This window comes from Myotis yumanensis, unplaced genomic scaffold (genome assembly GCF_028538775.1).
Source record: "Myotis yumanensis isolate MYYU_CA2020_CCGP unplaced genomic scaffold, mMyoYum1.0.hap1 SCAF_1, whole genome shotgun sequence".
Lineage (NCBI taxonomy): Eukaryota > Metazoa > Chordata > Mammalia > Chiroptera > Vespertilionidae > Myotis > Myotis yumanensis.
In genome coordinates this window covers 163,690,882-163,711,504 of record NW_027223752.1, presented here as the reverse complement: position 1 = coordinate 163,711,504, position 20,623 = coordinate 163,690,882, and the positions used below count along the sequence as shown (strand labels likewise).

General features: G+C 42.1%; 1 protein-coding gene and 1 non-coding gene across 4 annotated transcripts in view; both read right to left on the bottom strand.

Moving 5' to 3' along the window:
* Positions 1 to 12,508: 12,508 nt before the first annotated feature.
* The window catches only part of FBH1 (F-box DNA helicase 1), a 67,105-nt gene continuing 58,990 nt past the window's right edge, over positions 12,509 to 20,623 (bottom strand). For all 3 annotated transcript variants that reach the window (XM_070391428.1, XM_070391429.1, XM_070391436.1), the window contains 3 exons: positions 19,413 to 19,519; positions 13,543 to 13,674; positions 12,509 to 13,009 (listed from right to left, as the gene is read on the bottom strand). In XM_070391428.1, the coding sequence (XP_070247529.1) occupies positions 12,839 to 13,009; positions 13,543 to 13,674; positions 19,413 to 19,519 (410 nt within the window). In that variant the 3' untranslated portion in view covers positions 12,509 to 12,838. The remainder of the gene's footprint in view (positions 13,010 to 13,542; positions 13,675 to 19,412; positions 19,520 to 20,623) is intronic.
* LOC139000008 (U6 spliceosomal RNA) lies at positions 16,942 to 17,044 on the bottom strand. The gene has a single exon (XR_011469504.1). It is a non-coding gene; the product is annotated as a U6 spliceosomal RNA (small nuclear RNA).

The following is a 20,623-nucleotide window of genomic DNA, read 5'->3' as shown; positions in this document are numbered from 1 at the left end:
GGGCAGGGAGTAGTAGTCCTCACTATAAACCAGCTGTCAGTTGCCCAATCACACAGCCAGGGGTAGCCAGGTAGCCATCACAAGTTCTTGAGAGGTGGGGCATAGCAACCAATTCATGCTCTTTCAGAAGCTCTCAAAGTGCCCTTTCTTCTTCTTCTTTGTGTCACCAATTTAGATGGTTTCAAAAGTGAAGGAAGAGTAGGAACTTAAATGGCTGGTGCTGGGAATTTTAGAGCCATACCATTTCTACTATATGCAAATATCTTTTTCAATCAATAGAAAAAACTGGCTGCTAACATGTGAGCTGAGCCATTTTATTCACTCTTGGCCTTAATTACTTCATTATCCTGAACCTGCCTGATTTAAACTCTTCAGCTACTTGCCCCTAAGTTTCTAGGGCTGGCTCCAGTTTGTACTTTTTAAGAAGTGTTAAGAATTTGACCCTTGATATTTTAAAACTAATTTGACAGAAGACACAACTTACATAAAAAATTGGGCAGATGTTCACTAGAACCAAATTTTCTAAGTTTTCTATTGAGTGTAAAAAGGCTATGTCACAGGACTAATTGATAGATTCGTGGTTTGGATTCACCATTGTCTTTGGAAAAGACATGATATAACGACTTCTGGGCCCATTTTGAAGCTTTGAAATCACTGGTTCAGGTCCATCACAGAAAAAGCCCATGATCCATCAGTCACCAACCAAGTTCGAGCTGGGTCGATTACATGACAAAAATTAGATCTAAATAATTAGATCTAGAAATGGAAGCAAGCAGGGTGGGGTGGAGTTGAGGTCTGAAAGAACCAGAGAGTGTGGAGTGGCGTGGATAAATAAATAAATAAACAAATCTAGGATTTTTTTTGAAGACCTAAATGGGGTAAAATGAATTATTTTACAGGTGGCAGTTCTAGGGAAATGTTTACAAAACCTCTTCAACACCCAAACATACTATGGCCCCAGAATTTATCCATCAAGCAGTGATGAAGATCTCAAAAGTAAGAACTGTCTTCATCTTTGTGCAGTGCCCTGCAGGGGATTAATAGATGCTAGGTCAATAAAGTAAAAGTTTCCTAACTGAAGTATGACTAAATGTTCTGAGACAGAATAACCCATTGTCAGGCAAAGCTACAAAGGAGGTGATGTTTGGGAACACTCAGCTACTTGTCTTTGTGCATCCCATCTCCCCATTCTTTGTTGACAGTTCCAAGCATTGCCTCAAGTTCTACATACATCTGTCCCCCATTTTTACACACAAACAGTAATTGGCCAGAGGGTTTGGTTTGGGAAGGCACAATGTGACCTGGCAGTGAGGAGGACTATATGGAAAGCAATAAAAACCTATGCTGGAAGAGCAGATAAATAGTATGTACGGATCTGAGGCGCACTTCCTCTGTTGCATCAGGGCCCCTTTCCTGACCCATCTCCCTCACCCTACCCAGTAAGCTTCCTGCCAGAGATCTCCAAGATCACCACTTTCCATCCCGCCCGAATGACTCACTTCAGCCTACCAGGGAAGAGTCCTGCCAACTAACCTTGCTCTAGTTGCTCTAGTTATCTGTTGCTACATAACAAACCACCACTGTTCATTATCTCTGGGCCGACTGGGCTCAGCCAGGCAATTCTGTTTTATGTGCCATCAACTAGGGTCACTCACTTGGCTGCATTCAGTTAGTGGCTGGACGGAGCTGGAAAGTTTAAGAAGGCTCCACTCACTGGTCTGGTGCCTCAGCACTCCTCTATATGACCTCTCCACAGGGCTAGTTTGGACTTCCTCATAGTATGGTGGCCTTGGGGTAGTCAGACTGCTCACATGGTGACAGAAAAGAGAAACTGCCAGGCCCCTTACAGGTTAGTGTAGGAACTGGCATATATTGCTTCTGCTAAATTTTATTGAACCTGGAGGATTGAGGAATATTTTAGACATAATAGGACTTGAGTTGAAAAATGGGTGTGATTTAATAGAAATAGACATGGAGGGTTCTAAACAGGGGGATTGACACAGGCAAAGACAGGGATGTAAGTGACAATTTCAGAAAAAAAAGAGCAAGACAGTTGGAATGACAAACTATTTGTAGAGCAACATGAGAGATAAGGCAGAAGTCAGATTGTAAAGTATCATGCTTCTCTTATAACCCCCCGGGATTATTTATAATACTAGAGGCCCAGTGCATAAAAATTCGTGCACTGGGTAGGGGTGGGGGTGGGAGTTCCCTCAGCCCGGCCTGCCCCCTCTCAAGTCCAGGAGCCCTCAGGGGATGTCCTACTGATGGTGGGCCCCCATCACCCCACTCCACAGGGAGCAGGCCTTTGCTGCAGTCTGGCCTCCCTCTGCAGGAGGCAACCAGGCTGATCATGGGAAGGTGCTGCCCCCATCACCCCATTGCTGCTGCTGCTGCCAGCCTCTGCAGCTGCGAGGCCTGAGCTGCGAGCCTCGCAGCCACTGGGGCTCACAGCTGCCTGAGCCTACTGCTGCCTGAGCTCCGGACCTTGCAGCTGCCAGAACTCACAGCCGCTGGGGCCTTGCAGCTGCCTGAGCCCATGGCTGTCTGAGCCCCGAGCCTCACAGCCGTGGTGGCTTTGTCCGGATGGACAGCCAGAAGTCGTCCACTGTAATTAGCATATTACCCTTTTATTAGTATAGATTAGCTGTGGTTCCAGGAGGATTGCTCAGTATATGTTAAGCAAAAAATTTTTTTTTTCAAAAGGAGCCTTAAAGAGCAAAGGTTTTACAGGGACTGAATGGAATCAGCAGAACCAGAGGGTCTCTCTCTTCAAGTCCCTCCCTGGCTCTACCCAATACCCGCTTCTAGTAGATGTCAACACCATAAACTTAAATGACTCTAAGTTTCAGGGCGGTTTCATCACTTCTCTGGGCAAAGCTAAAGCACTAATTATAAAACAAGCGTGTCATCTTCAAAATCCCCTTTGAGATCAACACAATCCAAACGGCTCGAGTTGCTCCCGGGCGCAGTGGTCCAGGGTCACCTGGGTTGCAGTGGCTGACGGTGTCTGCAGCATGTTCCAGGAAGCTTCAGAAGCACCTCGGTGGCTACACGGCGGGGGAAGGGGGGGGGGGGGGCCTAAAACAAATTCCAGTCCTGTCTAATTAGAGCAGCTACACTCTTGAAGTGGGGGGTGAGATTTGGGTTGAAGAGTATCTTGGCTGCCCTAGCCAGTTTGATTCCAGTCAAGGGCATGTGTTTAGGTTGCAGGTTCAATCCCAAGCCCTAATCAGGGCATGTGCGGGAGACAACCAATCAGTGTCTCACTCAATCGATGTTTCTCTCTCTGTCTCTGTCTCTCCCCTTCCTTTCCACTCTCTCTGAAAAACAATGGAAAAAAATCCTTGGGTGAGGATTAACAAAACAAGAGTGTCCTAGCTACGAACATCTGAAAGTCTGCTATGCTTTCTGTTTTTAACAAATGTGGTTTTGGCTTTGTTTTTTTAAGAGTTCTAGCTCTACCTGTTTACCTGATGATAATGGAAATACCATGGGTTTTGGGGATGGCACCAAGCTCTGTTCTATGTGCTAGCAGTGGTTCTCAACCTGTGGGTCGCGACCCCTTTGGGGGTCGAATAACACTTTCACAGGGGTGGCCAGAAATCATCGGAAAACACATATATAATTACATATTATTTTTGTGATTAATCACTATGCTTTAATTATGTTCCATTTGTAACAATGAAATTGGGGGTCACCACAACATGAGGATCTGTATTAAAGGGTTGCAGCATTAGGAAGGTTGAGAACCACTGTGCTAGAGCATAGCTGTCTGGGCCCAATCGCTACAGAGCCTATTCCATCATCTGCTCCTCCAGGTTTGCTATGATGACTAAATGAAATAATGTCCACAAGTCCTAAGTGTGTCTACTATGTAGGAGGTACTTAATAAAAGCTATATTCATTTCCCAAGTGAGAACTATTTATATATTAGATGACCTAATACTGATGGCTGCCTATTCCTCTTCTTCCTTCTCCAGTGAGTCCCAACATTTTGTGTACTTATCTGCTTCCACACAGCCATGTGCATCAAAGGACACTGACCTCATCTCAAGCTTCAGGAAAGGAAACTCTGATTAGTTTACTAGTAAACCATCCTCTTTGCTAGTGATTGGTTTAGGAATGGGCAAGTGACCAACTTCTGATCACTGAGATGTGAGATCAGCTAGGGAGGCTTCTGGGAAAGGTTTCCTTACTCCTAAGACAGAGAAGACAGGCTTCCTTCTCTCTGAGATTGCTGCATCTGGAACTGCCCGGAACTGCTGCAGAAGGCTTGTTGCAGAGAAGCCAGCCTGGGGCAAAGCTGACAGGAAAGATGGCAGAGAGAGGCAAAGGACTTGGCTTCCTCCCAACAGCGCTGAGGTCACCGCCCTATAGCATGCCCTCCTTGTAGTCCAAGGTGAAATCAGAACATTTTCTGTTCAATGCCTGTTACGATTGTTGTTTGGGGTTACTCAGCCCCAAATGTCCTGATACTAAATTTAGTAACTAAGTGGAAATATTATAATAGACTCTATAATGAGGAACTGCTGAGCAGAGGAAGTAGGCCAGAGGGCAATAAGGCCCCTGCTGCTTTAGGTTAGGAAGCCAGTGCCACTTTGTTACGTAGTTATGAAATAACTGATTAAAAGGTTACCTGTTTTACCCTGGGAAGAGATTAGGAAAATGTAATATTAGTAAAATGATTACTTAAAAAAATCCAGAACCATTGAATTGGACATTTAAAAAGAGGGGGGAGGGGGGAATCCCAGGATGTTCATGTTCTGTTGGCCTTCAGTAAGGTCCTTTAAAAGATGAGCTTGTCAGTTCAGTTGGTTGAGCATTCTCCCGAGCACAGAAAGGTTGCTGATTCAATTCCCTGTCAGAGCATATACATGGGTTGAGGGTTTGATTCCCGGTCCAGGACATGTATGGAAGGCAATCAATTGATGTTTCCCAATCACTCTCTCTTTCTTTCTCTCTCTCTCTCTCTCTCTCTCTCTCTTTCTCTCTCTCTCCCTTCCTTTCTCTAAGCATGTCCCCAGGTAAGAAATAAAAACAAAAGATGAGCTTGGGGTGAAGGTAGAGAAGAAAATAAGGCTTTGCTGAGAGATCTTGTCTGCCTGCAGCCCAAGTCAGACTGGCATTGTAATTACAGCGAGAAACCCCTAACGGGTTTTAAGCAGTCTTCATTTCAAGACTGTGTGTCCTTTCACATAGAGAATGGAAAAGATAGACCAGACAAAAAGGGCAGAGCAACTGAAGAATGTTGCCATAGGCCAGGTGAAATGAGACCTGGTCTAAGAGGTAGGACAGATGAAAAAAAGTGGGTAGATTCAAGATATTTTATTTTTAAATGTATTTTATTGATTTTTCACAGAGAGGAAAGGAGAGGGATAGAGAGTTAGAAACATCGATGAGAGAAACATCGATTCAGCTGCCTCCTGCACACCCCCAACTGGGGATGTACCCACAACCAAAGTACATGCCCTTGGCCAGAATCAAACCTGGGACCCTTTAGTCCGCAGGCTGATGCTCTATCCACTGAGCCAAACCAGTTAGGGCAAGATATTTTAGAGATAAAGTCAAAAGAACTTGCTCAGTAGTAATGTTTTCTGAGATGGGGAAAGGAAAGGGGAGGAATTAGGGGTAAGAGAAGAAATCGAGAGCTGCATTTTGTATGTGTTAAGTTAGACACATCATAAGACAGCAAGTGGAGTAAGCAAGAAAAAAGTTAGATAGCTCCATATCTCTCCATCTATTCTACCTCATAGTCCAGGCCACTAAAAATATGAAATATATAAAACTATTGGTGGTGATGAATATGAGGGACAGCTACCACAGGCACTCTTGGAGAATCTATAAGCAGCAGCCCAGGGAGGAAGTGAGAATCCCCTCCAAATGCTCCAAAAGCCCTTGAAACCCAAGGTGACGGTGTTTGAAGAGCCCTCAGAAAGGGGTACCTGAGGTCTTACTCTGTCTGGGGCAGTGTCGGGGGCAACTCCTGGCCTACCTCAGCAATCAGCTTTCAGTCTGTGGGTACACACCACATTTCTAAAAGCCCAGAGGTCCGGGACTATGAGGAAGAACTGAAACCAAAAACAAGGCTTGAAGAAAAGCATTGAGCCACAAGTATACTTCTGTCCACATTAGTGTTTAGTAAACTGTGTTTGAATCTAACCATTTGCCTTCTCTGCTCCCACATCTAGGCAGCTATAGCAAAAAGTACATATCAACTAAAAGCATGGTTTTAATTTTAACTGGGTTGATACTGTCCAGCGACCCTATGTTGTCAGCTTCCTCTCATCTCTTCTACATATGTTCCAAACTTTCCATATTTTCTCTGTATGGTCTTATTTGTGACCTCACTATAAATAATTGGGTGGGAGCTATCTAAACTTCATCCTTACCCATTTATATGTGCATCTAACCGAGTTTCCTTTATATCTCATGTCACAAACCATCCCACCCCATCAACCAGCCAGCCTCTCACCTATTTCTTCCATCGTTCTTTACTTTGTTATTTTCCATTCAACATGTATGCCTACTCAAATTTCTTGCATTTTAAAAACAAATTCCCTTCCTCAACACCACATCATCCCCCATCAACTGTCTCACCTCTTCCCAGCCTTGCTTCATAAGAGGCACTTATGTGGCCAGTGTAGTTTCTTCACCTCCCAATCAAATTCTAAAGGTTTATCACATGGGCAAGTCAATAGTTGTAAAGGCACCACACCAAAAAGCAACCCACCTCTCCATCTCCCCTTCCCAAAAGGAAATCATTTAAAAAATCTTTTACCTGATTATTTTGGTACTTATTCTGTAGCTCTAAATAATAAGTTCCTTATGACTTACTTCCTGCTGTGGAAGCTGGAGACTGAACACTCCTCTTTTTATCACATGTTCCCACATTTCCTACCTCCAATACACATGCTGACATTATTAAGACTATGAGAACACCATTATATGCAACTAAGCTAGATAGTAAACTATGGTTACTTTCTCTCCCTTGCACAACCTGTTGCTTTAATTATTAAAGAATTAATTACTGCCTTGTTTCCCTGCCCCATTTGCTTAGTTTTCTATGTATTTCTTGATAACTCCAGCCTCAACACTGCCCATTATGTAAGAATCCTAACAATGTGCTCAGGAACACTTGGTATGCCCCTCCACATTCCCAGAGAATCCTCCTGGTCATTCCAGGTATGTGTATCCCTTTATTGTCATTCAATCCTCCAGCAGCTTCTTGGTAGATTAAATTTTTACATGTGAAAATGCCCTTATTCTATTGATTCTTTGGTTAGGTTTGGAATTCTAAGTTGGGAATCATTTCCCCGTGGTTTTGAAGCTACAGCTCCACAATGCTGCTACTGCACAACCCGAAGACAGTCTGAGTCTTGGACCTTTGTAGATGGCTTCCTTTCTTTCTGGGAGCTTGTAAGATCTTTGCCTCTAGTGTTGCTAAAATTTCACCACAACATACTCATTGTATCTCTATTTTTATCCACGATGCAGAGCATTTGAATCTGGAAACTCATACACTCAGTTCTGGATAATTTTCATGATTTAAAAAACAATTTTCCAGCTTCTGTTTTCTCTTCCTGAAACTCCTTTATTATTCAGATGTCAAATGTCTTTAATTGATTCTACCAGTTTTCTTTTTTCCAATCTTTGTTTTTTCTCTATTTTTTGGATATTTTCTCAACTTATCCTTCTATTGGATTTTTATTGCTTTCAATTTTGTCTCTAGATATGATTGATTTTCATGGGTGCACTATCTTCTCTTATTACCTAATTATATTTAACTTATTTAGATGATTCCTTCTCCTTGCATAGACTGGTTTTTTCCAAGTTGATTCTTCTATTTCTATTCTTCACCTTGGAGGTTCTATTAAGATGTTTGGCAATCCTTGGTTTACTGCTCTGATTTAAGAGTGAAGCACTAAAATCATGTTTGAAACTGAGCACTTGGATGGAGTTTGAAAATTGTAGGCTCTTTCCCTGGGTAATCTGGTTGGCCAATTTCCTTAGGAACCTTTAATGTTACTGTTAGTGTTTCTGCTAAAGCTGGCTATATTCCCTAGAGAAGGAACTGTCAATCTTCTATCAAGAGCTTACATGCATGTATGCACACACGGGTATATATATGTTCGTGTATGTATGTGTGTGTGTGTGTGTGTGTGTGTGTGCGCATACATATTCTTGTATATATAAAATTTATGTTAAACCTAATCCCCAAGGGGATGATATTAGAAGGTGAGTCTTCTGGGAAGTGATTAGATTATGGGATTGGTGCCCTTATAAAAAAGACCCTCAGAGCTTCCCAACGAGAAGTTGGCTGTCTGTGAAGCAGGAAGCAAACCGTTTACCAGACACCAAATCTACTGGCACCTTGAACTTGGACTTCCAGCCTCGAGAACTGTGAGAAACACATGTCTGTTGTTTATAAGCTGCCAAGTCTGTGGTATTCTGTTTTGGCAGCCTAAGCTGACTAAGACAGTAATCTTATTAGTATGGCCACTGTCCTCAGCTATGTCGAGCCTCTTAAATGAGATATTCCTCTATTTAATCCTCTTCAGAGATTAAACCTCCAATCTTCTGCTAGGGTTGAGGATGAGAAGTTGCCTACTGTGAAGTTGCATACACAGAATGAGGGAGGGGAGAACTGGAGGATTAAACACACTTTCTACCAATCTTCCTGGTTTTTTGCTTCACCTTTACACCCCACTTCCAGAAGAGGAATCTGGTGCCATAAATTTCCACATCTTTTCAGAATTCTTGGGCTTAAGATTCCATTTTCTCAAATGAGCTAATTCAGTTATTATTCATTTATCTACTTTCCAACCTCCAAAAAATTTGTGACTATCATCTCTTTTCTGCTTTCTTTGCCCTTATAGGTTTAGACCTTTCAAAACTCCTTTTGTTGTCATTTTAGTATGGTTTCAGGAAGCAACCAAAGTAAATACATATGTTTAGTTCATCAGACAACCTGAAGTCCTCCATTCACATTTTAGCCCACTACAGTCTGGCTTCTAGCCTCACTGAAACAGACTGGGCTAATGTTGCCACTGACCTTTAGAGTGTCAGTTAAAAGAACACCTATCTTACTTGGTCTCTCTATAGAACTGGATGCTGAAGACCACTTTTGCTTGAACTCTTTCCTCTCTTGAATTAGGTACCCTGCTACTATACACTTACTCTTGCCACATACACATCTTATTTTTTTAAATATTTGTATTGATTTCAGAGAGAAAGGGGGGGGGAGAGAGAGAGAGAGAATCAATGATGAGAGAGAATCGTTGATCAGCTGCCTCCCACACACCCACACCGGGGATCGAGCCCACAACCTGGGCATGTGCCCTGACCAGGAATAGAACCATGACCTCCTGGTACATAGGTTGACACCCAACCACTAAGCCATGCCAGCCAGGCCACATCTTATTTACCCGAGCTTTTCCTACAATTTCATACCTTTAGTGACTGAAATTTCATTTGCTAGTATTCTGTGATATTTTTAAAAACTGATATGCCAATATTTTAGATTGGTCTAATACCATCACGTCATTATTTTTTTAGAAATCTGTGAAAGGACAAACTAATAGATAGTCTACAATACACTATGGTATTTTAACACTTCTTTGCAAAAATATTTTTTATTTTATCACAAGTACCTTCTAAACAATGGAATATGACATAACAATATTTATTTTTATATGGGTAATTGCATCAGAATTTCTACATACATGACAAAAACCAAAGAAGATAAAGACAAACCAACAATGCTTTCTCTGAAACAAAAAACTAGAACTTACTATCAATGTATTACAGATTCTTACATTTGAAAAGATCTCCTCTAAGTTATCAAATAAGAGGAATCATTTTTTAAAAAATTATTGAACCAAAGCAAAATATCTGGAACTAGCTTCTAATGATTTTCTTTATTTTCTCCCAATTACTATGGCTACAAAACAACAACAAAAAACGTCTACAGAAAATCTTGTGCAAAAATACAGGGGTAGGCAAAAGTTGCTTTACAGTAGTGAGTACACGAAGCAGTGGTAATAAAGTTCTTATAATAAGCATAACCCATGTCTTTTTCCATATGAACAATTATAAACATACTTCTGCCCACCCCTGTATATTCACAACTAAATGAAATCATAGGAGCCTCTTAAAGACTATACTTAAAAATAATCTAATAGCCCTAACCGATTTGGCTCAATGGATAGAGCGTCGGTCTGCAGACTCAAGGGTCCCAGGTTCGATTCCGGTCAAGGGCATGTACCTTGGTTGCGGGCACATCCCCAGTAGGGGGTGTGTAGGAGGCAGCTGGTCAATGTTTCTCACTCTCTTTCCCTCTCCCTTCCTCTCTGTAAAAAATCAATAAAATATATTTTAAAAAATAAAAAATAATAATAATCTAATAGATTTTCATATTCATGTAGTCAATAACTTATATTTTTAGTAATGCTTTTATTCTTCTCATCTAATCATTTATATTAAAATGATAATGGACATTTAACACTTATTTTTAAAATATATATATTTTTTACTGGGTACTTAAAAATTGCTTTTTCTATTTGAAACACACCAAATATTTAGTTTTACTGATTTTTTAAAAATTCTTTAAAAAATGGGGCTACAAATGAAATACCAGTACTAATTCTTAAAAAATGAAATACCAGTACTAATTCCTAGATTCTACTGTTTTTCAAAGTAAGTACCAAAATACTAGCACTGGCTGACATTTTGTTCTTGTAGTGACATTATCGCACACATCCTTTGTGCCCTTCAGGTTGTTCCTTCTTCCCAGAATATTCTTTCCCTCTTTAATAGCTGGCTCACTAATTGTCCTATTATTAAACACAGTGAGAGTACCCCCCTTTGGGGCAGCCCTTGGCCCTAGACTTAGATAAAGACACCCCTTACATCCCCAGAGCACTTATGCAGCCCCCTCTCCAACACTTTTCACCTCAAACTACAATTACACCAACAGCAATCTCTGTGAGTCAGGGACTGCATTTTGATTCCATATACCCACTAACATGGCAACTGCCACACAACAGGTGCTAAGTGAAGTTCACTGAGTTAATGACTTGTCCTCCAATAAATAAGTTGCTTCCTCTCTGGTTGGCAAAACTAGATTTCCAGGAAACATGTTAATGAGCTCTCTCTTGCCACTCTTCCCCCAAACCACTCTTTTTTTGGTTAATCCTCATCCAATGATATTTTTCCTATTGATTTTTAGAGACAGTGGAAGGAAGGGGGAGGGGGAACAGAGAGAGAGAAACATTGATGTGAGAGACACATTAACTGGTTGCTCCTGTATGTGCCCCTACCATGCCGGGGAATAAACCCAAAACCCAGCCAGGTATGAGCCCTTGACCGGGAATCAAACCTATGACCCTTTGTTGCACAGGTTGATGCTCTAACCACTGAGAACACCGGTCAGGGCCCAAACCATTCTTCTGAACGACAATGAATACTGTAACCAATGTAAATTCACATAATTCCCTTTCCTTTGTTCTTCAAGTTATCCATAAGAATCAAATAAGGCTAAGCCTGAAATACCAGCCAAGTGGATGAGAGAGTCCTGTCCCTTTCTCATTAAATTTGTCTTTAGGTCCAATTCTGTGAATTTTCCTCCATATGCAAACAGTGACTTGTATTCACCCTTTCCAAGCACCCCTGGCCCAATCCAACAGCACCCTTGCTGTACTCACCAGCCTGCAACTAAGCTCCACTAGAGGCCTGGCGGAGGAGAAGTTAAAGGGAGACTGCAACAACTGAAGCTATGAGGTCTGCTCTTGGACTCCACTCGACTGGCTCAGACACTAGATGTGGTGAACTCTTTGGACAATGCTGTGCCAACGCCCTCACCTGCCATCTGCATCCCTGAAGTGCTGTATGGCAAAAATGTAGAAATAGCAGATCCATGTACATCTAAGCGATGTAAAATTTTCATTTGTTTTTTTCTCTAACAATAGCTTTATTAAAACCACCCAGACTCCCCAGGCTACGAACCAGGTACCAACTTTCCACCTCTACCTACTCCCATTCCCCTCCTGTGACCCCTCTGCTTCCCTCTCAAGCATTTTTTTTTTCCTTTTGGTTACAAATTACTAGATAATAGTAAGGTATTTTCTGGTGTTACTCAGTAATGCCTGTTTTTATTTTTACCTCTGACCCCCTTTACCCATTCCCTCTCAAATATTTCTCATCTTTTGTTCTACCTGTGAGAAACACAGGAAGTCTAGCTATTGTACCTTTGTGCTTGCCTTTTTCTGTATGATGTTGCTTCCCTGTTTAAATTGTGAACCCCGTGATGACAAAGACACACACTATGTCTTATACAAGTGTGAATCTCCCCAGCATGAAAATCTCATTTTTGAAGCAGCAATTATACCCTGGATATTAAGTTTCATACTCTACTTGGTGATTGTGTGAACAGTGACTGAGCTGTTAGAAAAAGTGGAAAAAAGAGAAAGTTCAAACAACAGGGCTGAAGGCAGGTGTCACCCATTGGTATGTCAGTTCTACAATGGCTGTTTAATTGAAACCTTGTAATAAAAGCTTAAATACATAAAATGTTGTGGTGGTTTTTTTTTTTTTTTTAATCAAAAGAACATCTCTCACATCCCCTGGGTGCATGGAGGAGGGGCAGTGGAAACTGATCACCTATAGGGAATGGAGAAATGGCAGGTCCAACTCTGGTTGGCTTCATCTTCCTCAAAAATACTCTGTGAGTGAATTCAGAGTCTCAGGTGAATGAGAACCCCACCCCACACTGGCTTTCTTCAAGTAATAGGAATCCACAGAAGGCAATCTGTACCATGAAGAATGCTCCTCTTGGCTTTCAGAAGACAAGGAAAAGCAGAGCTTCGTGTCTGGGCAGCACTATGTTCTCGACCGTGAGTGGCATGGAGTGCACCTGCTCGGGGGTGGCAGTCAAGAAGGCCAAAGGCCCAATGCGCTGTTCTGCACAGGAGTGGCAGAGGTAGCCACCCTTGTTTTCCTTTCTGTTGCTCTGCAATGAGAGATAAGAAACAGAGGGATGGGGAACAATCAAAGAAGAAGGATTATACCAAGAAGTGCTGAATTGCTCTCATGCTGCCTAAGGACTATGTATTATGATTCTGATATTTTCAGACTTGTGCAAACCTCTCAGGTAATACTTCCCACTGCACTGTCATCTAGGGTGGACTAGACTATATCAAATTCTCTTACAACAGAAACCCAAATTTATTAAGGCAAGAGATGAAGAGCCAAGAACAAGTTAACCAGATCCTCCAGGGAAGCAGTTCTCCTTGGCATGTCAGTCACTACCCAACCTCCCAGCCTATGCCACGCACACTGATTATGTCATTATCATCATTTTGACACAGGTAGATCTGGCATCTCTTGTGACTTATATATGAAAAGCCCCTGAGAAAGATTATACAAACTCCTCTTTTATCTCCCTCACCCACAGCCCTGAAAGCACACAGCTAACATGCAATAAAACACAAATGACTGAATTAAATTCTATAGAAAGCCAGAGCTGCAGCCAAGACCACATACATAAGTGATGGGGAGCTTCTTCATGGTAAGCACAGTGTCCATTGGGATGGTGTTGTTGCACTGCCCCACACAGCAGTGAACCACTCCTGTTTTTAAAACATTACTTGTCAGCTCTGTTTGCAAGAAATACTCCTAGAAAGAAAAGAATGGGAAAGAGAATTACAGCAATGCCTCTGCCACATTCTACTTGGAAACTCTAATAGCTAAGGCATTGGAAACATTCCAACTCCTAAAATCCTGCTGCTAGGCCTAAAACTGCCTAATGCTTCCCTCCTAGGCTGTAAGTTCTATGAGATCACCAGGCACCTTACATTGGTTACCCAAACTTCCTAGCACTAACTGCAATGCTTGGCATATAACGCGGGCACTATCCACACTAATAAGAGAAACATGCAAATTGGTGTCACTCTGCTACACCCACCAGCCAATCAGGATGAGTATGCAAATCAACCCAACAAAGATGGCGGTTAATTTGCACATGCAGGTGCAGAGTGAAGACTGAAGGCTCCAGTCCGAGTGAAGACTGAAAACTGAAGACTGAAGAGGCTTGGCTTCTCTGCTGCAGTCAGAGCAGAGAAGCCTCGAGGCTTGGCTTCTCCGCTGCGGCCGTGGCAAAGGCCTGGGTCCCAGGAGCCGGAGGAAAATCGGTGCCGGCAGCCAGGGAAAGGAAGGCCTATTGCATGAATCTCTTCATTCAACGGGCCTCTAGTAAATTAATATTTGTCAACTGAATGAAGAGGTAAATCAACTAATTAAGCCACCCACATTCTTTTCTTTTCGTTTCTTTTCTTTATTGATTAAGGTGTTACATATGTGTCTTTATCCCCCCATTGCCCCCTCACCCCTTAATCATGTTCTCACCCCCCTGTTGTCTGTGTCCCTTGGTTAGGCTTATATGCATGCATACAAGTCCTTTGGTTGATCTCTCCTCCTTACCCCCATCCTCCCCTATCTTCCCTCTGAGGGTCGACGGTCTGATCAATGCTTCTCTATCTCTGGATCTGTTTTTGTTCATCACTTTGTTGTCCATTATATTTCACAAACGAGTGAGATCATGTGATATTTATCTTTTACTGACTGGCTTATTTCACTTAGCATAATGCTCTCCAGTTCCATCCATGTTGTTGCAAATGGCAAGAATTCCTCTTTTTTACCACAGCATAGTATTCCATTGTGTAGATGTACCACTGTTTTTTTTTGTTTTTTTGTTTTTTTGAAATATATTTTATTGATTTTTTACAGAGAGGAAGGGAGAGGGATAGAGAGTTAGAAACATCGATGAGAGAGAAACATCGATCAGCCGCCTCCTGCACATCTCCCACTGGAGATGTGCCCACAACCCAGGTACATGCCCTTGACCGGAATCGAACCCGGGACCCTTCAGTCCGCAGGCCGACGCTCTATCCACTGAGCCAAACCGGTTTCGGCATGCTTTTTAATCCACTCATCTGCTGATGGGCACTTAGGCTGTTTCCAAATCTTAGCTATGGTGAATTGTGCTGCTATGAACATAGGGGTGCATGTATCCTTTCTGATTGGTGTTTCTAGTTTCATGGGATATATTCCTAGGAGTGGGACCACTGGGTCAAATGGGAGTTCCATTTTTAGTTTTCTGAGGAAATTCCATACTGTTCTCCACAGTGGCTGCACCAGTCTGCATTCCCACCAGCAGGGCCCGAGGGTTCCTTTTTCTCCACATCCTCACTAGCACTTGCCGTTTGTTGATGATAGCCATTTTGACAGGTGTGAGATGGTACTGCATTGTCGTTTGATTTGCATCTCTCGGATGATTAGTGACTTTGAGCGTGTTTTCATATGTCTCTTGGCCTTCCTCTGTCTTCTTTCGAAAAGTATCTATTTAGGTCCGTTGCCCATTTTTTTATTGTGTTATTTATCTTTCTTTTGTTAAGTTGTATGAGTTCCCTGTAAATGTTGGAGATTAAACCCTCATTGGTGATAACATTGGCAAATATGTTCTCCCATGCAGTGGGCTTTCTTGTTGTTTTGTTGATGATTTCTTTCGCTGTGCAGAAGCTTTTTATTTTGATGTAGTCCCATTTGTTTATTTTCTCTTTAGTTTCCATTGCCCTAGGAGTGGTATCGGTGAAGAAATTGCTTTGGCATATGTCTGAGATTTTGCTGCCTATGGATTCTCTATTATTTTTTTATGGTTTTCCGTCTTATGTTTAAGTCCTTTATCCATTTTGAGTTTATTTTTGTGTATGGTGTAAGTTGGTGGTCTAGTTTCATTTTTTTTTGCATGTATCTGTCCAATTTTCCCAACACCATTTATTTCAGAGACTGTCTTGACTCCATTGTATGTTCTTGCCTCCTTTGTCAAATATTAATTGAACATAGTGGTTTAGGACGATTTCTGGGTTTTCTATTCTATTCCATTAATCCATATGTCTGTTCTTGTGCCAGTACCAGGCAGTTTTAAGAACAGTGGCTTTGTAATACAGCTTGATTTCTGGTATTGAGATCCCACCTACTTTGCTCTTCTTTCTCAGGATTGCTGCAGCTATTCGGGGTCTTTTTTCATTCCAGATGAATTTTTTGGAGAATTCGTTCTAGGTCTGTGAAATATGCTATTGATATTTTAATGGGGATTGCATTGAATCTATAGATTGCTTTGGGTAATATGGACGTTTTAATGATGTTGATTCTACCAATCCATGAACACGGTATGTTCTTCCATCTGTTTATGTCTTCCTCTATCTCTTTTTTCAGTGTCCTGTAGTTTTCCGCGTACAGGTCTTTTACATCCTTAGTTAAGTTTAATTTTTTTGGTGCAGTGGTATATGGGATTGCTTTTTTAGTCTCTCTTTCTGAAAGTTCATTATTGGTGTATAGAAATGCCATAGATTTCTTGGCATTAATTTTGTATCCTGCTACATTGCCGAATTAATTTATTAAGTCTAATAATTTTTTGATGGAGTCTTTAGGGTTTTCTATGTATAGTATCATGTCATCTGCAAATAAGGACAGTTTTACTTCTTCTTTTCCAATTTTAATGCCTTTTATTTTTTCTTCTTATCTGATCGCAATGGCTAGTACTTCCAGTACTATGTCGAACAGGAGTGGTGAAAGTGGGCATCCCTATCTTGTTCCTGTTCTTAGGGGAAATGGTTTTAGTTTTTGCCCATTGAGTATGATGTTGGCTGTGGGTTTGTCATATATGGCTTTTATTATGTTGAGGTATGATCTTTCTACTCCCACCTTGCTGAGAGTTTTTATCAAGAAAAGGTGCTGGATTTTGTCAAATGCTTTTTCTGCATCAATTGATATGACTATGTGATTTTTATCTCTCAATTTGTTTATGTGATATATCATGTTTATAGATTTGTGGATATTGTACCATCCTTGCATCCCGGGATAAATCCTACTTGGTCATGGTGTAAAAATATGGAACGCTCCACGGAATTTGCGTGTCACCCTTGCACAGGGACCATGCTTATCTTCTCTGTATCGTTCCAATTTTAGTATACCTGCCGAAGCGAGTGCCACCCACATTCTTTAGTGACATCTTGGGTATCCAATACTTTCACAGATACAAAGACCATTAGCTGTGGAGAAACTCCATCACTCCAAAAAACTGTGAAGGGCTTACATCAAACTGTGTAATATACTGGCAGATGGACCACTGTAGCTGTTACAAAAACTATCACAGAGGAGAAAGCTTCGCTGGAACCCCTGGCCTTCAGAAATCTAAAGGCACATGATGCCACCACCTACACCTCTCCTCCTGAAATCATCCCAGGCTGCTTGTTTTTAAATGCCTTGCTTCCTTACTAGCAGTCAGATCCTTTGCTTTCCTGGGGTGACATTGTCATTATCCCCATTGCATAGATGAGGGTATGACAGATAAGAAATTAGGTCACTTGTGCAAAAGATCACAGAGCTAGATTGCAGCAGATGTGGGGCTTAAACTCGGTGTGCCCAAGTCCAGAGCCTGTGCTCTTAATCAGCAAGTAACAGAGTATTTGTCTCGCCGTCTCTGTGATAATGTCCAGATACAAAGCTAAATGACATGGAAGCACATGACTCAACAGCACTTCTGTCATGTAGAAAGTGCTCAACAATCACTGCTGAATGAATGAGCACACACATGCCATGACAACACAGCTCCGAAGCAAATGCCAGTTCTCCCCGTGCTACCTCCCTCCCAGGATTCAGTGTTTCAAAGACAACTAACTGCCCTTGAATGTCCGTCTGCTTTCCCCAATCGATTGTAAAGCACTTATTTCACCAGTTCATCATGGACCTTCTCTATCCCCTCCTCAGAGGTGCAGTCAGTGCCATTATGCCAGTTTCACAGATTAGGAAAGAGAAGTACAGAGTGTTCAGTAGCTTGCCCAAAGTCACAAAGTATCCAGGTGGAAAAACCGGGATGTTAACCAAGGTAGTCTCATCGGAGGCCTGTGGGATCAGGCCGTGCACAGCCTAAGAACGAGAGGGGCTGTTTCATCCATTCGACAAACAATGACCACCAACCATGTGCTAAGCACTGCACTAAGGATGTGCCTGTGAGATTTGGATTAAGATTCTAGGAGGCTAAGAAGCTGTCTTTGAGCAACTAGCATAACTCCATGTCACTTCATAATTTGGCAACACAGTGAGTCCCTTCACTTCTTCAAAACGTGAAATAAGCAAAGAAACAAAAAAGCTCCTAGTGATTAGCTAGATTTTCTAAGGGGGTCAGAGAAAAAGAGGCTGCCTGCCCTATTCATGATTACAGGGGAAACCAAATAGTTATCACTCTATGTGGTGGGAAACAATGGCTCACTTTTGCCCTAAAAATTTCACCATGCATGACCGTACTGTTCACAACATACTTTCACATGCTCAGTTATTACCGTCCATCCCTCCCCCATATATATATATATATATATATATATATATATATATATATGAATTTCCTATCTCTGTCTACTAAAATGTTGAACAATCTTAACCCCACTAAAAGGGAGATAATCTGATATCACTGCCTTCTGATATAAGGCAATACAAAGCAAAGTCTCTCCCTGACCCCCATACAGGATCCCTGCCAGAAAAGTGAAGCCTGAGCCTAATTAAGTCTCTATGGCCAAATTCCAGTTATAGAAAGTCCAGGGCAGGCAACAGTAGAATAGGCTATCCAACTACACAAAGCAATAAATCTAGAATGTGAAATATTATGTAGAAAAACTGACTCCATTTCTGCAAAAAACCCAGGAGCACTGAAAAGGAGGGAGAGGGTCTTGACTGCTCTAAATTAAGAAACGTCAAAGACCTAACAGCCAAATGTCTGGATCCTGATTTGAACAAACCAACTATAAAAGTAAAAAAACAAAACGGGAACAAATATAATATTTGTATTTGCATGTGGCCCGCCGGCCGTAGTTTGAGGACCCCTGCTCCAGTCCACGAAAGGTGGAAACAAGAGAGTGTGGGAGAAGACTGATTTGCAGGAGTAAAGAGTGAGTGCTGATACTTTTCTGCATCTTAGCCAGTGACAAGAGGCCAGGTACCTGAATGCACATTCTCCCCTGGCAGCAACAGTTGCCAGTTCAAAAGGAACCAGGGAGTGAGGGGGAGAAAGTTCAAACACAGAAAACATTCTTGCCATGTTTTTCCCTAAGAGTGTTACGCACTAATCGAATAAGGGAGAAATTAAGAAATGCATGAACACAGCTGATATTTTTAAAAGAATTTAGAAAAGAACCCACATGTTTGTTTCTTTGGTTAGGACACTTCCTGCACTAGCAATAGGCTTCTGTGCACTAGAAAAAGAGAAGCCCTTCTCTTCCAACCCAGGAAAGGTTGATCCCTATTCAAACCCAATATAATCCAATGTTGTTAAACTAACTTGTGCTACCAGTTCCGCTTACCCCAGCCAAAGTCAAAATGTTCTCCAATGATTTGGTCATGATGAGACACTTCTTGGCACGAGTGACTGCAACATACAGTAAATTCCATTCATCCTCAGAGAAAGACTCTAAAGAAAAGTAAAGGGAAATAATATATCAACTCAAATGCCTGCTTACAAGAATTTATATTTTCATCTAAATGTTAACTATCCTCATCCACCACCCCTAAAAAAGAAACACTCAAGATTTGCTGGCTATCTATACAAATAATAGCCTAGGGCCGTCACGACCTAAATGGCCAGACTGATGACCAGTCATCAGGAAGTGCATGGAGCACCTCTTCGTCCCTCCCCAGTGGCCCACAGGCTCCTATCACAGCAATGCTGGTGGCAGGTGGGCCGGACAGTGGAAGAGGGTGGGTGGGGCAAGGTAGGTGGGGCGGCTGCGGATCAGGCCCAGAGAAAGAGAGAAGAGGGGCCTGATCAGCAGCCATCACAGCTGCTGGCAAGGCCTGGAGAGATAGAGAAGCAGGGCCTGATGCGCAGCTGCTGTGGATCAGGCCCAAAGATAGGCCTGGCAAGAGAGATAGCTGTCAGTGGGGCTGTTCTGGATTTCCCAGAAGAACCAATGGCTGCCTAGGAGGTGGAGCTTTTGACACTGACTGGCATAGAAACTGACCAATCAGAGCCTACTCTGGGTGAACTGTAAAGGCAGAACCTAAGGTGGGGGCTGAGGAGGGGTTTTAAGGGCAATAGCTGTTTGGTAAGGCAGCAGTTCTCAACCTGTGGGTCGCGACCCCTTTGGCGGTCAAACAACCCTTTCACAGGGGTCGCCTAAGACCATCCTGCATATCAGATATTTATATTACGATTCATAACAGTAACAACATTACAGCTATGAAGTAGCAACGAAAATAATTTTATGGTTGGGTCACAACATGAGGAACTGTATCTGAAGGACCCGAAGGTTGAGAACTGGTGTAAGGTGTAAGAAAGCGGTTCCATTTTTTAATGACCGCTTTGGCAGTATAGTGCATATGCCTGGCTATCAGTCCAGATATAGGGATTATGTACTTTTGTCTGCCAAGAGCATCTCCTCCTGCTGAAAAAGGCTCCCCCCGCCCCATTTAAGCAATCCTATCCTATATAATCTATACTAATAAAAGGGCAATATGCTAATTAGACTGGTTCAACCGGCCATCTTCTGGACGTCCAACCTCCCTCCAGACAAAG